At 34.8% G+C, this 18,798-nt stretch overlaps 1 protein-coding gene and 1 long non-coding RNA gene across 2 annotated transcripts; one reads left to right on the plus strand and one right to left on the minus strand.

The window, feature by feature from the left end:
- Positions 1-57: 57 nt before the first annotated feature.
- Positions 58-2,510, minus strand: LOC145629477 (uncharacterized). Its single transcript, XR_014111683.1, has 3 exons — positions 2,396-2,510; positions 358-474; positions 58-250 (listed from the first exon to the last, which is right to left on the minus strand). It is a non-coding gene; the product is annotated as an uncharacterized LOC145629477 (long non-coding RNA).
- A 1,842-nt stretch (positions 2,511-4,352) lies between these two features.
- LOC145629475 (acetyl-CoA acetyltransferase 2-like) lies at positions 4,353-18,682 on the plus strand. Its single transcript, XM_081682084.1, has 15 exons — positions 4,353-4,513; positions 4,742-4,794; positions 5,422-5,520; positions 5,621-5,794; positions 5,891-5,996; positions 8,243-8,381; positions 16,237-16,314; positions 16,462-16,527; positions 16,617-16,702; positions 17,029-17,128; positions 17,237-17,347; positions 17,534-17,575; positions 17,678-17,764; positions 17,997-18,082; positions 18,162-18,682. The coding sequence occupies exons 2-15, from the start codon at positions 4,749-4,751 to the stop codon at positions 18,193-18,195; spliced, it is 1,254 nt and encodes a 417-aa protein (XP_081538210.1). The 5' UTR covers positions 4,353-4,513; positions 4,742-4,748; the 3' UTR covers positions 18,196-18,682.
- Positions 18,683-18,798: the final 116 nt, after the last annotated feature.

The raw sequence follows: 18,798 nt of genomic DNA on the forward strand, positions 1-18,798 counted from the left end.
AAACATCTCAGCACATTTTTGCATCACCTACCAAAGTTCCAAGTACCAAGCCCAAGCCCAAGCCATCCAGTCACAGTTAACAAGTTGCTTAAACACTAGTTATATTACACCACATCTGATATATTAGCAAACAAGTTTGTGTTAAAATTTAGTTACGGATGTTTCAAGCAATCAAACTCAGATGCACATCCTTCAGTCCCTCCAACTTTTCTTTAGAAACGACGACACTTGCAGCCACCACATCAAAGGCCTGCAGTAGCAGAAACAGAAACAAAAACATCAGGAATGGATACAAATAAATTTCACACTAGTTTTATGGGGAATATTATCCACAATATACACATATTGGAAACATACAAGTAGTTTGGAGATGCCCTCTTTCGAATTCAGTTCATGCAGAAGTTCCTTCAAAGCATCACGGGAGCACAAGCCATCCTCTTTCACATCGAAATCCCCAGCAACGAACAAGAAGACCTGGAAAACAGAAGTTGTTTCATGTTGGGTAATGACGAAAGCCCTTTTTTTTACTGTTTACAACTATAGATGTTGTTCATATGCTTTCTTTTGTTGTTTGGCTACAATGAGTCAATGATCTAAAGGAGTCGGTTTTGCTAAGACCCTTAAAATAAACTAAATAAAACAAAGCAAAAAGGTATAATCTTGCAATGACTCTAGGTAAAGAACCAATAATAATGTTGTGCATAGATTCATTCGAAAGGAGTGTAGATACAAGGCAACCAACAAGAGCTACTCAGTATCTGAGTAAGCAGCAACACGAAAGTTGGCTTATATGATATAAACGCACTACATAAGTAAATAACACGAAAGTAAATTAATCCAAGGCAAACTTAAATTGCGTTCTTTTAACAATGTAGTGATTTTCCTACACTTTAGGGTAACTTAAATTTGTTTCAAAACTTAAAAGGTTTAGCGTTTTTTTCTATTTTATTTATCTGAAAAGAAGAGAATTATTCATGAATCTAAGGCAATTACGTAAAATGTGTGATATAAAACGTGCTGTCACAAGAAGAAAACAATATATGCTTCACCAAGGCTTGCTAAAGCACCAAATTTAAGCCTATAACAAGTTGTGATAGTCCATTAAACATAATCTCCTGGCTCCTTATTTATTTCTAACCACCAAGAATCTAATTTTCCTAAATACATGCGCTATAGCTGAACAAGCTAGTTCATCCCTTTCATATACATAGTCTTATTCTCCTAATAACCGTCTGAAACTGCATCAGCCATCAGCTCATTCTATTTAACAACTGCTACAACAATGTTAATAAACTCAGTAAAGAGTATGCAGTTGCTCATTAGCCTCATTGCTATATCTATCCTGTCTTGTATCTAACATATTATTCCACCAATTCAAGCTAAATGAAAGAGTGGCATTATGATGAAATAGCTAAGAACATTAACACGAAGGCCACAGAAGATGCATGCAGGAATCTGATATAGTTGCACATTGGCGATAATAGTCTATAGAATACTATGACTGCACTAGGAACAGAACCCACCCTGACAAATAAAAATCTAAGCACCAATTTTGATAACATAGAAATTCTACGGAGCTAACTATGATACTTGGATAGAATAGCTCATTTTGATCATAGGCTTTGTGGCCTAAGAAAATAATAACTGCTCCATTGATACCATTGCCAACCATATACTGGCAATACAATCATTCCTTAAACCCGAAACCACATAGTACAATGACCTTAAAGCTGGTATACCACCCGGAACCTCCTTAGTGTGTCATCAATAGCGATATACCACCTAATCTTACAAACTCTGCACAAATGTATATAGCTAGTTTAATATTCAACCCTATGATAGTTTGATGTCACCCCAATGATACCATTAGCTTTTCTTTCATTCTGTTGCATACCAATATTTCCTCAAATTTTACAACACCCCCAGTTATCTTTTCTTCACAATAATATGATACTTGCATAAGATCAGTGTAAGTAGTAAAGAATTAAGCTACGAAATTCACAGTTCATGTATCACAGAATACCAAAGTAAATAGAAAAATCAATGAGACATCTCATAACCTTTCACTAAACTAATGAAATGGAGGATTAAGGATGTTATAAGACAGGTAAGGATGTAGGTCTGTAGGTCGTAGAAAGATCAAGGTCTTCAAGGAACTTCATTCATACTACAGAAGTATGGATTTATAATTGAGATAAGCAATTTAGCAGCTATACACAGTTACACACTACACACACAACAGTCAAACAGAGAAAGCTAGAGAGTACAGAGACATATAGCCTGTGCAGATACAATAGCATTCATAGCAATGACAGCAAAAAAAAACATCTGAAAACCTACTGGTCTAATAAAATTTAATCAACTCATAGAAACATAAGAAATTTACGAAGAGTACCTCTGCACAACGAATACCGGATAGATTCTTGGGTAGTTCTAGTAGGTCATCAGTAGGATCATAAGATGGGAACTGGACTGCTTTTTCAATCACACCATTATATCCTTTGAAAACCTGTAAAAGGACAAATAAGATGTTATTTTACAAATAGTTATTAGATATAACTAGTAATCACTTTTCTTTTCTTTTTTTTTTTTTTTTTCTTTTTTTAAAAAAAAGGGGGTTATCACTTATCAGTGATCTGGAACAAAAATTATTAATTCGGAGTCTAGATCCAAACAGCATAAATATACACATACGACTATACCAGTCAGGAACACCAAGTTATTAAAGCAAACATGTAACTCAGACGTGATGAAAGGGGGTGAACTAGAATGAATTAGCATCCTAGCACAAAAGTATTAACCAATTAAGTTCAGCTGAGGCAAGGGTCGCACCTATCTATGTGATAGAGAATATCTATAGATATTCTCTATCAATATTCTCTATCATTTATAACATCAAATATAAATAAGAAATAAGATCAATAAAAAAAATTAAAACTTTGTATTAAAAATAGAATGGAGATACTTACAACTGAGATTATACGTAAGACTAGTAAAGAAGATGAACAGACAAATATTTATCATAATAATATATAATTATGAAAATCAAAATTAATGACAAATTATGATATAAAATGAAAGGGAATAAAAAAGTTTTCCCTTTCTTTTTTTTTTGTTTTGGAAAAATCATAAAATTGAAAGAATTATTGGGTTTTGGAGATTATGGCTGGCTTTCTCATTTCTCACTACTATTATGGTAAGTATGAACGGAAATGAGTAAGCTAATTAAAAGCTTAAAAAGGTATTAAATGGTAATAAATGATATTGTTATATCTTCAAGATTGTTTACCATTTATGATGATTCTCTCCCAATAATTTTTATTAAAAAAATAAAAATTATAGGGGATTAATAGTTTTTTCTGTGTAAAATGAAGGGTTTAGTGAATTTATATTTTCAAGACATAATCCAAATTTCTAGGATCTTTGAATTTTTTCATCAATTAGTTTGATTTTTATTTTTATTTAAAATTATATACACCATGCAATATATTTTCTCCTAATTTTTAATTATTTAAACATTTTAAACAATTCACATTTTAATTATTTAATTTAATATAAACACAAGATAAATATGGGAATGTTGAATCTTGTTTTGTCTCATTATTTTATTTAAAAATAATATCAAGTATTCAAGTGTATATTTCCTAAAAAAAAAAAAAAATATTCATGCGTATATAATTGAGTCACTTATCAAAAGTTATAGTTATTAGTGGTGCAATTATGCATGTAAGCTATGCATGATAAGTATGTCGAGTCAATAATGGTACAAGTGTACAACCAAAACATACTTCATAACATGTGAAGTATTGTACTCGTATTATGTTGAACTAAAATAAAAGTAAAGAACCATACTCATAAGGACTAAAGGTAAACGTGTTGCATCAAATACATATACGAAATTCATATCATCTATCCCTGCATTGAATTATAATTAATTTCTCGTTTCTCAAATTGGGCCTAATTTTCAGTTTGAAGAGAGGTGCTTACAAAACTTGGCAATTAGAGATAAAAATGGACGGTTTTAATTCTAACCACTCAAATTCCATCCGTGGTTTCATGGAATTCATGAGAGGCACCCTTAGCCTTTTTTCTTTAGGGTTTACAAAGTAAAATAAAAAACTTGTTGAATAACAAAGGCTATCCACGCTTTCGGACTAATTTCGAAAAAAAAAAAAATTGAATTGAACATATAAGATATCCCTGAAAGTATATAATTTGGCTTGAATCTTAATAAGCCTACCAATAAAAGTCTATAAATCAATAAAGCCAGATAGTCAAACTAGTTAATACACTCGATAGCGGATAATACAATCAGCTAATCAACTCGATAACCGAGCCGATAAGAACCAAATACACGTCATTAACTACTTTGTATTATCTTTCTCTCTCCCGCCACCTGCGACAGACCAAAATTTTCACCAACTTACAAAAAATTTAATTTATTTTTTTCCAGATTTTTGGAAATTCGAATCCAAAATTCTTCCTTTGATCAATTGAAGTTTCCGCAATTCTGGTATGTTGAATTTCAAATCAATCCACTTAATTTTCTGTTTAAATTCATCCAATTTTTGTTTTCTTCTGCAAATTTTTAGCTTCATTTAATTTCTGGGAAAAATGACTCATGTTTCTGATGATCTTTTGCTTTTATTTGAAAATTTTGATTGAATTTCTTTTCTTTCTTGTGATTATTATGTGTACTTTGGAAAAAAAATTGTTATTTTTTTTTTGACATAACATGCAGGTTAAATATGGATCAGATTTCAGAAATGCAGTACAAATCAACAAAACCTCGAGGTCTGATTTTGGATTTTTGTTTTTCTACTTTGTTTTTGTTTGAATTTGGTATTTTATTGATTATTGTTGAAAATTGGTTTAATTTTTAGTTTCACCTCTTGCGCTGATAATTCGAGTTAGGGTTATCATCATCATATTTGATAGGGTTATCATCATCATATTTGATACTCCTGGATAGTTGAAGCTATTAGGCAATTATTACACTCTTAACAGTTAATTATATATTAGTATAGTAGTATGCTTAAGCCCGGGACAGATTTCGAAGTCTAATTATGAACCGATTTTAGGAAAGATGACAACTTTTTCCGAGTATATCAATTTAGTGAATTGACTATTCTTTAGGGTGGATGCTTGGGGGTTGTATCGATATGGTTTGATGAACATCAATTATTTTTGGTTAATGATGCTATATTAGGTGAAGATTGGACAGTTTTACTTTTGCCCCATTTATCGATGACAATAACAATTTGATTTGGGAATGGTGTATATTGGTGGGATTAATTTTGTTAATATTGTTGAATATGAAGATGCACTATTACTTGCTGAACTATTTATTATTCAATTGCTGATACAAGTAATATGCAATTTTAGAGTATGTAATAAAATCTCACATTTGGTTGGAAACAGATGTTTGCATTGTTGGTGTTGCACGTACGCCAATGGGTGGGCTTCTTGGTTCCTTGTCAACTCTATCTGCCACCAAGCTTGGTTCTATTGCTATTGAGTGTAAGGCCAGAAATTATTTGTGTTGGAACTATCATCATATGTGCAGTATAATAGTCCTATGTGTTGTTCGACAACTCCATGATGTGCAGTAATTATGTAGGTGCTCTTAAAAGGGCAAGAGTGGATCCATCATTAGTACAAGAAGTGTTCTTTGGGAACGTTCTTAGTGCCAATTTGGGACAGGCTCCTGCTAGACAGGCTGCTTTAGGCGCAGGAATCCCTAACTCAGTAATCTGCACGACCATTAACAAAGTATGTTCTTCAGGAATGAAAGGTGCGTACCTTCCCCCCCCCCCCCCCCTCCCGCAGCATATTTCCCTAATAAAGTGATTTGAAATATTCCTTTGAGATCTTTAATGAAATGGTACAGCAACCATGCTTGCTGCTCAAAGTATCCACTTGGGTGTCAATGATGTTGTTGTGGCCGGGGGAATGGAGAGCATGTCTAATGCGCCGAAATACCTAGCTATGGCCAGGTTAGCTCCTTGTTTTTAAATAATGATCTTTGATTCAAAGATAAGTTTATTAACTCAACTATATTGTCAAGTTAATCTATGCATGGGAGCTATATAAATCTTGTATCATCTTGTTCTAAGGCCTATAGAATTTTGATAGCTTCCATGTTGGCTTAGAGAGTCTGCAATTCATATCATATGTTCATGTTGATGCAATACAAGCTTTGTGATTTCTCTTTTTCATATGAGTCAAAACTCTTAAAGCATGTTCAATGAGAAGATATTAAGGACTGGAAAGTGGAAATTAACTGAAGAATTTCTAATATAGGCTGTTTGGTATGATGGGTATGGTAACAATGACCTTAAATACTTGATGGTAATAGACTCCACTCACTTGCTACTCTTTCCATTCAGTGATAACTGGTACATCATAACGTTAAGTCCTCAATCTCCCTCTGCCACTCATTTGATTTTATGTTATTTTAATTGTTATATCATATGATCAATACAAGTAATGGCTATCATTAACTTTTCCCTCTCTCATTTAATACCAATCTACATGCCAAACACATCATTACAATATCAGAAGAGGTTGGGTGGATAATCTTGCAGTTGCTGTTCTGCAGTTCACCAAGTGTTGAAGGCCCAGGAATGCTTATGTTTGTATTTGTGGCTGCTGCATCACTCTATGTAGCTTCCTGAATTTTGCTTGACGAAAACTTTTGAGCAAATTTCTTGTTATTCTCTATTCAATTGGAGCTCTTGAAGAACTATATGCTTATAGTTGCCCTATATTAATCATTAGTGATATATTGCTAGTATCAATCTATTGGAGGATACCAACTGCAAAATAGACTAGTAGAACTTTTACGCGACCTCCAGTATTATTAAGTATTTATATTGCATAATACTTTAAAAGTTGCTTACTTGATATTTTATTTTTCTTATAATATAGTTATTTCCATGTCTAATGTAATAGAGTTTTTGAGAAAATCCACAAATCCCCTTCTTGGACCGATAACTTACACCTTACCATGACATTACTCTATGCCTTGGTTAATAAGGGTCCTTTTAGGGTAGCTTGTCAAGCCACTATTATATACAAATTAGATCTATATGTACTACATGCACACATACATTAATTACTATATAAGTTAATGAATTATGGCCATAGACTCATTCAGAAATGCGTTAATGGGGTTTGTTTCACTTCTTTTATCTTTCCTTTCTAGTAGAAGAATTACGTTAAGAGAGTGTTTTCATATTATCTTGAATTCTATGATAATTTTAGGTTTAAATTGAATAAATAAAAATTTTGTATTAAAATGGTTATAAATCTTAGAATGAGTGCTTTACTACTTTTAAAATATGACTAATCAAGCTCAGTTAAGAATTTATGCTCCTGTTATATATTTCATAGAACTTGTTTTGTCATTATAATTTACGTTATGAAGTATTTTTACTTATTGGCAAAAGTGCCATAAAGACATGGATAAGGTATAATGGGATAGAGAGTTATAGATAATGACAATTTCCATACAAAAATGAATAAATAAATAGATAAAACTTTTCAGTTGGGCACTTGGTGCTCGAATTATCTAGCATAGTTGCTCATCTTGGTTTCCACAAAAACACTTCTGATTTACACAGTTATGCGAAATTGTCACAATCAGATGTGCTTTCCTTGCTTATATGATGTTATTTTACTATCCTGTTCTTTCCCTGTTATGAATTCTGAATATTAGCTGCTCTCACTTCATTCCATTCAGATAAAGATTTTGCCTTTTTGTGTAGTATACTTTAATGTCACTTAACCAATTGCAATATTTGTAGAGTAATAAGATGCCTCCACTAGAGTACTTTGTTTGACTCTTTCCTTGCTTATATGATGTTATTTTACTATCCTGTTCTTTCCCTGTTATGAATTCTGAAGATTAGCTGCTCTCACTTCATTCCATTCAGATAAAGATTTTGCCTTTTTGTGTAGTATACTTTAATGTCACTTAACCAATTGCAATATTTGTAGAGTAATAAGATGCCTCTACTAGAGTACTTTGTTTGACTTATATGATGTAGTGTAGTCAATTGCAATGTTTGTTCTCGTTTGTGGACAAAGTGAAAATGCACTTAACGACTTGTCAAATAACATTGCATGAGCTTGGATATAGTTTGTGTAAAACTAAACTGCAATGTTGATGGTAATTATAATAATCACTCTATTTAAATGTTTTGAAGAACCAATGTTTAAAATCCTTCATTATTTGCAGAACCGGATCGAGGCTTGGACATGACACCATTATTGATGGAATGCTGAAGGATGGACTTTGGGATGTTTACAATGATTTTGGAATGGGAATCTGTGCAGAAATATGTGCTGATAATTATAGATTTTCAAGAGAAGAACAGGTACGGTACATGTTGTATTGTTGTTTTATAGATTTTCTGTCGTTTGATAGAAATTACGTGGTAGGAGTGGTCTTTCAGTCACCTCCGTATGTGTGTGTACGCGTGCATGCATGTCTTTCCATTTAATTTCTTGCTAGTCTTTTAAAACTGCTATCTCAGCCTTAATATTTTGTAACAATAATTACAAAAATAATAAACAATTAATTATATAATTTAAGGAAACCAGATTTAGAAGATTTTAGGTGGATCAGAACTAATGTGTGTCATACGTAAATTTGTACAGTTGTGCTCTGTATCTAAATCACTATGAGCCATTTCAAAGGCGGTTGGGAACCTGTGCTCGAGTAATGATGCTCTTGCTCAATGTCTTAGTGACGAATGAGGACCTCTATATAAAAACCATCAATATAACTTTGTTTGATACGCTTGAATTGGGCATTATAAGTGCACTTATTCCAGTAGATGATTAGTACTTGCTCTGAAAAATTTCAATTAGTTTGATAACTTATGCTGGACTTAGTGTATTCTCATATTACCTTTCTGCCTGTTTCATATTGAGTTATAATGTAGCCTTAAAAGATTGAGAATGTAGCTTTTTTCTTCCTCGAAGTTGCGATTTGTGTAGATTGCATGGTTGATAATTTTTGTAATAGGTAGTTTACGGTTTTCAGCTTTATCCTGACAAATTCATCGTCTTCACAAATGAGTTTAACCAGTAAAATTTAGTCCTTTGGTTTCTTTGCACCTTTTAGAAGTTGATTTTATCAAATCAGACATGGAAAATTATTGAATCACAAGATATCTTTAAGTTTTTGCATTCTCTCTATAATACACTCCTTTTAGGTATTCCAAGAAGTCAAGAACCACAATACATATATTTAGAATTTTTTTAATTTTATCCATTTTGGGAAAAGAGCACCTCATATTTTTGGGTTCGTTGAGTTTAACCCATAATGAAACGATTACTTGAGTGTAGAGCTATCAATTCAGGTAAACGGGTCGGGTTTAAATCGGGTAAGAGTGGGTCGGGTCAACTCGGGTTGGGTCAATTCGGATTAAATCCATAACCTATGCGGGTCGGGTTTGGGTTGGGTCATGCTTGAGTCGGGTCATGTCGAGTCATACTTCTTATCGGGTTTGGGTCGGGTTAATAACAGGTTGGGTTACATTCCGGGTGAACAATAGGTCGGGTTTAATTCGGGTTAAAACAGGTTAAGGTAATTCTCGACTTCTCGTGTTCGAGCCGGGTTCGATTCAAGTCAATAATTTATGGGTTATAATCAGGTCGGGTCATTTTCGGGTTTGAGTCGAGTTTGGTTCAAGTCAATAATTTGCGGGTTATAATCAGGTCGGGTCATTTTCAAGTCGGGTCATTCTCGGGTTTAAGTCAGGTTCGGTTCAAGTCAATAATTTGCGGCTTATAATAAGGTTGGATCATTTCCAAGTCGTGTTATTCTCAGATTCAAGTTGGGTTATGTTCAAGTCAATAATTTGCAGGTTACAATCAGGTCGGGTCATTTCCAAGTCAGGTCATATTCGGGTTCAACTAAATATAAATAGATAATTATCATTTTTATCAAGCTAATTATTTCCTTTGACTATAATATATAATTTAGGAAGATAATTATCTCCTTTGACCATACAACAAATATATTATATTATTATATTTAACTCTTAAATTTCAGGATGATGCTCCTTTGTTTTTGCTGGCGTGGACCGACTTGGTCTCCCTAGACAAAATGCTTTGATCAACAATAATAAGATGGTCTAAATTGCATTTAAGGTGATTTGAAATTGGGTCAGGAACAATTTGGGTTGAATTTAGGTCGGATCAATAACAAGTCGTGTTGATTTCGAGTCGGGTTAGTAATAGATCGGGTTGAATTTTTGATTTGGTTAAGTAATAGGTTTGGTAAAATTCGGGTCGGGTCGGGTCAATAACAAGTCGAGTGAATTTGGTCAGGTCAATAACAAGTCGGGTTGATTTCGGGTCGAGTTTGTAACAGGTTGGGTTAAATTCGGGTCGAGTTAGGAACGAGTCGGGTTGAAATCAAGTCAGGTTAGTAACAAGTCGGGTTTTGACGGGTTAGGGTCAATTTCGGTTCAAGTCGGGTTCAATGCAGTTTAATTAATTGGCTGTTGTAAACCGGTTAATCGGTGTAAGTTGTAAACCAGTACATTGGCCATTTAACAACAAATTGGATGGTTCCACACACCCAATTGGACTCCCGTAAAAATTTCGGCAATTTTTATTAAAGGGTAAAAAAAGGTCAAAAAATTCCAAAATTGAAGGCTAATATCCACGCTTTTTAGAACTTTTGGATGTTTCGGGGAACGGTGTCGAAAAGTCTTGAAATTTTTTGGGATACATCTCGGGGTAATATAATGCCGTTTGGAACCATATATGATCAGTATTTGTTGTCATAAATGTTCGTGGTAGGCTTGCATTAATGAAATTGTTGCAAGTTGTAAACTAGTAAATTGGTCGTTTAAAGGCATATTGGATAGTTCCACCCACCCAATTGGACTCCTGGAGAGTATTAGGGACCATGGTAAACATTTCGGCAAGATTTATTTCCTGGCCAAAAAAAGTCAAAAAATTCCAAAATTGAAGACTAGTATCCACGTTTTTTTAAAAAATTTGGAGGTTTTAGGGCCCAGTGTAGAAAAGTCTTGATATTTTAGGGGATACATATGAGGTCAAATAATGCCGTTTGGAACCATATATGATCATTATATGTGATCATAAATGTTTGTAGTATGCTTGAGTTAATGAAATTCGTGCAAGTTGTAAACTAAAAAATTGGCCGTTTAAAGGCAATTGGATGGTTCCACTAACCCAATTGCACTCCCGGAGGGTATTAGGGACCATGGTAAACATTTCGGCAAATTTTATTTTCAGGCGTAAAAAAGGCAAAAAATTCCAAAATCGAAGACTAATATCCACGTTTTTTGAAAAATTTTTAAGTTTCGGAGTTCGGTGTCGAAAAAGTATTGAAATTCTAGGGGATACATCTCAGGGTCATATAATGCCGTTTGGAACCATATATGATCATTATTTGTTGTCATAAATGTTCGTGGTAGGCTCGAGTTAATGAAATCGGTGCAAGTTGTAAACCGGTAAATTGGTCGTTTAAAGGCAAATTGGATGGTTCCACCTACCCAATGGGACTCGTGGATGGTATAAGGGATCATGGTAAAGATTTCGGCAATTTTTATTTTCGGGCGAAATAAGTAAAAAATTACAAAATTGAAGGCTAATATCCACGCTTTTTGAAAAATTTTGGAGAATTCGAGACCCGGTGTCGAAATGTCTTGAAATTCTAGGGGATAAATCATGGGATCATATAATGCCGTTTGGAACCATTTATGATCATTATATGTTGTCATAAATGTTCGTGCTAGACTTGATTTAATGAAATTGATTCAAGTTGTAAACCGGTAAATTGGTTGTTTAAAGGCAAATTGGATAATTTTACCCACCCAATTGGACTCCCAGAGGGTATTAGGGACCATGTTAAAAATTTCGGCAATTTTTATTTCCAGGCGAAAAAGTAAAAAAATTCCAAAATTGAAGGCTTATATCCACGTTTTTTGAGAAATTTTAGAGGTTTCGTGGCACGGTGTTGAAAAGCCTTGAGATTTCAAGGAATACATCTCGAGGTCATATAATGGTGTTTGGAACCATAAATGATCATTATATGTTGTCATAAATGTTCGTGGTAGGCTTGATTTATTGAAATCGGTGCAAGTTAAAAATCAGTAAATTGGTCGTTTAAAGGAAATATAGATGGTTCCATCCACCCAATTGGACTCCTGGAGGGTATTAGGGACCATAGTAAACATTTCGGCAATTTTTATTTCCGGGAGAAAAAAAAGTAAAAAAATTTCAAAATTGAAGACTAATATCCACACTTTTGAGAAATTTTTGAGGTTCCAGGACATAGAGTCGAAAAGTTTTGAAATTCTAGGGGATACATTTCCGTGTCATATAATACCATTTTGAACCATATAGGATCATTATTTGTTGTTATAAATGTTCGTGGTAGGGTTTAGTTTATGAAATCGGTGCAAATTATAAATTAAAAAATTGGTCGTTGCAAATTGGATAGTTACAACCACCCAATTGATTGCCCGGAGTGTATTAGAGACCATGGTAAACATTTCAGAGATTTTTATTTTCGGGCGAAAATAAGTCAAAAAATTCCAAAATTGAAGTCTAATATCCACGCTTTTTGAGTAATTTTGGAGGTTTCGGGGCTCGGTGTCGAAAAGCCTTAAGATTTTAGGGGATATATCTCGCAGTTATATAATGCCGTTTGGAACCACATATGATCATTATATGTTGTCATAAATGTTCGTGGTAGGCTTGTGTCAATGAAATCAGTGAAAATTTGTGAATTGGTAAATTGGCCGTTTACATGCAAAATGGATGGTTCCACCCACCTAATTGGACTCCTGGAGGGTATTAGTGACCATGGTAAACATTTCGGCAATTTTTATTTTCGGGCGAAAAAAAGTCAGAAAAATCCAAAATTGAAGTCTAATATCCACGCTCTTTGATAAATTTTGGAGGTTTCGAGGCCCAGTGTTGAAAAGTCTTGGAATTTTAGGGAATACATCTCGGGGTCATATAATGTCGTTTGGAACCATATATGATCATTATTTGTTGTCATAAATGTTCATGTTAGGCTTGAGTAAATGAAATCGTTGCAAGTTGTAAACCAGTAAATTGGTCGTTTAAAGGCAAATTGGATGGTTCCACCTTGTCAATTGGACTCTCGGAGGGTGTTAAGGACCATGGTAAGCATTTCAGCAATTTTTATTTATGGGCAAAAAAGTCAAAAAATTCCAAAATTAAAGGCTAATATCCACGCTATTTGAGAAATTTTGTTAGGTTTCGGGGCTCGGTGTCGAAAAGGCTTGAGATTTTAGAGGATAAATCTCGGGGTCATATAATGTTGTTTGGAACTATATATGATCTTTATATGTTGTCATAAATGTTCGTGGTATGCTTGAGTTAATGAAATCGGTGCAAGATGTAAACCGGTAAATTGGTCGTTTAAAGGCAAATTGGATGGTTACACCCACTCAATTGGACTCCCGTAGGGTATTAGGGACCATGGTAACCATTTCGGCAATTTTTATTTACGGGCGAAAAATAGTCAGAAAATTCCAAAATTAAGGCTAATATCCACGCTTTTTGAGAAATTTTGGAGTTTCAAGGCGACGGGGCCCGGTGTAAAAAATTCTTTAGATTTTTTTGGATACATCTTGGGGTCATATAATGTCGTTTTAAACCATATATGATCATTATATGTTGTCATAAATGTTCGTGGTATGCTTTAAGTTAATGAAAATGGTGCAAGTTGTAAACCGGTAAATAATTAGTCGTTTAAAGGCAAATTGGATGGTTTCACCTACCCAATTGGACTCCCGGAGGATATTAGTGACCATGGTAAACATTTCGGAGGCAACTATTATTTCCGTGCGAAAAGTCAGAAAATTCCAAAATTGAAAGCTAATCCACGTTTTTTGAGAAATTTTGGAGGTTTCAAGGCCCGGTGTCGAAAAGACTTTAAATTTTAGGGGATACATCTCGAGGTCATATAATGTCGTTTGGAACCATCTATGATCATTATATGTTGTTGTAAATGTTCGTGGTAGGCTTGATTTAATGAAATCGGTGCAAGTTGTAAACCAGTAAATTGGTCGTTTAAATGTAAATTAGATAGTTCAACTCGCCCAATTAGACTCCCGAAGGGTATTAGGGACCATGGTGAAAATTTCGGCAATTTTTATTTGCGAGCGAAAAAAAGTTAAAAAATTCCAAAATAGAAGGCTAATATCCACGCTTTTTGAGAAATTTCGAATGTTTCGGGGCCTAGTATCGTAAAGCATTGAGATTTTGAGGGATATATCTCGGGGTCATATAATGCCGTTTGGAACCATATATGATCATTATAAGTTGTCATAAATGTTCGTGGTAGGCTTGAATTAATGAAATCGTTGCAAGTTGTAAACCGGTAAATTGGTTGTTTAAAGTCAAATTGGATGGTTCCACCCAGCCAATTGGACTCCGGGGGGGTATTAGGGACCATGGTAAACATTTCGGCAATTTTTATTTCCGGATGAAAAAAGTCAAAAAAAAATTCCAAAATTGAAGGCTAATATCCACGCTTTTTGAGAAATTTTGGGGTTTCAGTAGAGCTATCAATTTGGGTAAATGGGTCGGGTTTGGGCCGGTAAGAGTGGGTTGGGTCAACTCAGTTTGGGTCAATTTTGATTAATTCCATAACCTATGCGGGTCGAGTCATGCTTTATTCGGGTCACGTCAGGTCATACTTCTTATCGGGTTTAGGTTGGGTGAATAATTGGTCGGGTTACATTCGGGTAGGGTGAACAATAGGTCGGGTTTAATTCGGGTTTTCACGGGTAAGGGTAATTCTCAGGTTCGAGTCGGGTTTGGTTCGAGTCGGGTTTGGTTCAAGTCAATAATTTGTGGGTTATAATCAGGTCGGGTCATTTTCGGGTTTGAGTCGGGTTTGGTTCAAGTTAATAATTTGCGGGTTATAATCAGGTCAGGTCATTTTCAAGTCGGGTCATTCTCGGGTTTAGGTCAGGTTCGGTTCAAGTCAATAATTTGCGGGTTATAATAAGGTTGGGTCATTTCCAAGTCGTGTTATTCTCAGATTCAAGTTGGGTTATGTTCAAGTCAATAATTTGCAGGTTACAATCAGGTCGGGTCATTTCCAAGTCAGGTCATATTCGGGTTTAACTAATTGTAAATAGATAATTATCATTTTTATCAAGCTAATTATTTCCTTTAACTATCATATATATGGCATTATACTAGGGAACTATAGTCTATAATTTAGGAAGATAATTATCTCCTTTGACCATACAACAAATATATACTATATTTAAAACTTAAATTTGAGGATGATGCTCCTTTCTTTTGCTGACCTAGACCGACTTGGTCTCCCTAGACAAAATGTTTTGATCAACAATAATAAGGTGGTTTAAATTGCATTTAAGGTGATTTGAAATCGAGTCAGGAACAATTTGGGTTGAATTTAGGTTGGATCAATAACAAGTCGTGTTGATTTTAAGTCGAGTTAGTAACAGATCGGGTTGAATTTTTTGGTCGGGTTAGTAATAGTTCTGGCGAAATCCGGGTTAATAACAAGTCGGGTTTAATTTAGGTCAAGTCAATAACAAGTCAGATTGATTTCGAGTCGGGTTTGTAACAGGTTGGGTTAAATTCGGGTCGGGTTATGAACGGGTCGGGTTGAATTCAGGTTAGGTTGGTAATGAGTCGGGTTAAATTCGGGTTTGGGTCAATTTCGGTTCAAGTCGGGTTCGGTTCAGGTCAATAATTTACGGGTTACATTCGGGTCGGGTCGCCTCTAGGTCAGTTCATGTTCGGGTTCGGATCTCACATACTCGAGTCAAATCGGGTCTAGGGTTGGTTTCAGGTCGGGTTTGGGTCACCATTTTTTCGGGTTCAGATGGGTCAGTTAATAATTGTGTTTGAGTCGGTATTTCGGGTCGGGTCAACTTTTGACAGCTCTACTTGAGTGTGGAGACTGGTTATTGGTTTATTTATGTGGTGGTGTACCTTTCTTTTGTAGGATTTTAGCATCTTTTATCCATTAGTAGCATGGGAAAAAAAATAAATGATCATTTCTTTTTATTTGTTTTGAGAAAAAGAGAGTGCTTGAGCCTCTAATTGTGCAGGGTTAAAATTCACTTATGTAGTTTATTGCCTTAACAAAAACCAACATAAAATAAACCATTCAAATTCTGTGCTGAATATTATTGCCATGCTGCTAATTTGTTCTTGCTTCCCCAGGATTCTTTTGCTATAAGGAGCTATGAGCGTGGTATTGCTGCAAAGAACAGTGGCGCGTTTTCTTGGGAAATAGCTCCGGCAAGATTTGACTCTGTTTTAGATGCATATTTGAACCAGAAAATTTTCTTTGTACTTACTAGAAAGCATGAAAAGCCAATCCAAAAAAAAAAAGAAACAAACTTTTAGTGTTTAGGTTGCAGGAGGCTAATGAATTTTTGTATGCAGGTGAAGATTTCTGGAAATAGGGGAAGACAAACCACGATTATTGACAAGGATGATGGTCTCGAGAAGGTACAGCAAATTCTCCTTATCATGTCAGCCTTCTATCGGTGTTTTACTTAATCACTTTGTGATCTCGGTTTTGATGGGCATGTTGACAGTTTGATCCTGCCAAACTTAAGAAACTTCCTCCCAGCTTTAAAAAGAATGGAGGCTCTGTCACTGCTGGAAATTCTTCGCTTATAAGGTAATGAAATCTAAGGCTTCTCTTTTCTTTTCTCTGATCCCACCCCTTCCCCTTGCCCCAAGTAATTCAGAAGACGGGGGTCAGGGGGGTCATAACATACTAACAAAATATACGATTTAGATGTTTTTTTTTTTTTTAATGATGTTAAACTGGTTATTCTAAAGCATTTATATTAATGAAAGAGAATTAGAGATAGATGTGAACATCCTATTTATCCCAAGTTATTTATTAGATGAAGAAACCTCTACATTCATTTTTCATTTTGCTTAATGTTGTACGCTTCCTTTTATAAGAGCTCTGAGATTGTCTGAACTTGCTACAAACAGTGATGGTGCTGCTGCATTAGTATTGGTCAGTGGAGAAATGGCCAAAAAACTTGGACTCCAAGTGATTGCAAGGATCAAAGGTTTTGCTGATGCAGCTCAGGTTTAGGAATTTCTACTGCTGGCCTATTTACATCCAAATTTTTTAAATGCTCATTGAGAAAAATATTATTTTTTATCCCGCAATTGAATTCTTATTAACATTGGCCAGGCCCCTGAATGGTTTACTACTGCTCCTGCCCTTGCAATCCCAAAAGCTATTTCAAATGCTGGTTTGGAGCCTTCTCAAATTGACTTCTATGAAATAAATGAAGCCTTCTCTGTAATATTCTTAGCCTTAATCTTAATTTATTTAATTTTTCCACTTACCTTTCACATACATGATCCTCCTTATCTACCATTTTTGACTTTTTGGATCGATTCTAGCTTAACTTAATTTTTTCCATCCATCCACTTACCATTTATCTTATAATTTTCCTTATCTGCCATTCATACTCGTTTTCTGCAGGTCGTTGCTCTTGCTAATCAGAAACTCTTAGGGCTTGATCCAGTAAGTTCTGTCATTTCTTGCTCTGCTCCTTCTCAGATTACAATACTATTAGTACAATTCATTTTGCTGATTACCCTTCCCTTCTAACACTTGTTTGTGAAGGAAAATGTCAACGTGCATGGTGGAGCTGTGTCCCTGGGACATCCATTAGGTTGCAGTGGAGCTCGAATTTTGGTCACATTGCTTGGTGTATGTTAAATTTTCACCTTTTTGAATTTTCTGAACTTCAGTCTGATTTCCTCTGTATGTAGCGAAGACCCTTTCTTATGCATTACTATACTTTATTCTCAATCTCTTATCTTATTGCTGATGCACTGGCATCCTCATTCCTCAATATCACATCTTTCTTTCATGGAGACATGTAAACAAATGTTCAGTTCTCTTCAATTTACAGAGATCATAACTTTGTTTAAATTTGTAGGTTCTAAGGCAGAAGAGAGGAAGATATGGTGTTGCTGGCATCTGCAATGGAGGAGGCGGCGCATCTGCTCTTGTCTTAGAGCTCATGTAAGCCTCTCAACTTCAGGGTGATATTGCTTTAGGAGCTACTAATGATTTAAACCTGTCCTTTTCTGTCCTGCTGCAGATCAACATCAGGGAGTGTTCATTCAAGACTTTGAAAGTTTCTAACTGGAGTAAGACATTATGGTGGAAATCCCAGGCAATCATTCAAAACTATAAATTCAGTTCTTTGAGAAGTTCCTTCAGCTGCAAATTCATCGAGATGTCATCTTGCCATTTTATACATCATGAGACAGATAAGAGGCACACTGCTATCCGGAAATCAATTAGATATTTGGGTGATTTATGTATAATATATACTAGTGGAAATGAGTAGGCAATACTCCTGGGCATATCTGCAACACTGGTGGTTGATGTATGACTATATACTTGTAGAAATTAGTAGGCAATACACCTTGAACATATTTGCTCGTGTTTAGTGACATAAGTAGGCATGTATATGCTTGCGCTGGTCCATGATATATAACCTGTACTATGCAAATAATTTGGGGCTACTGTATTTGTTTAAAGTTCTGCACTAGGCAAGTGTGTAAAACCTGTGATCTTTGCAGAGCTTAATTATTCAATATATTGTTTTTCTGCTTATCTTAGGGTGTTTATTGAAATTTGGGAATACTACGAAACAAATATTGTATAGAAAAAAAAGTGGTTTTTTTGCCCAAAAAAAAATGATTTTTGAAAGTTATACAAGATCCCAGGAT

Source organism: Chenopodium album, chromosome 4, assembly GCF_948465745.1.
Source record: "Chenopodium album chromosome 4, dcCheAlbu1.1, whole genome shotgun sequence".
NCBI classification, from domain to species: domain Eukaryota; kingdom Viridiplantae; phylum Streptophyta; class Magnoliopsida; order Caryophyllales; family Amaranthaceae; genus Chenopodium; species Chenopodium album.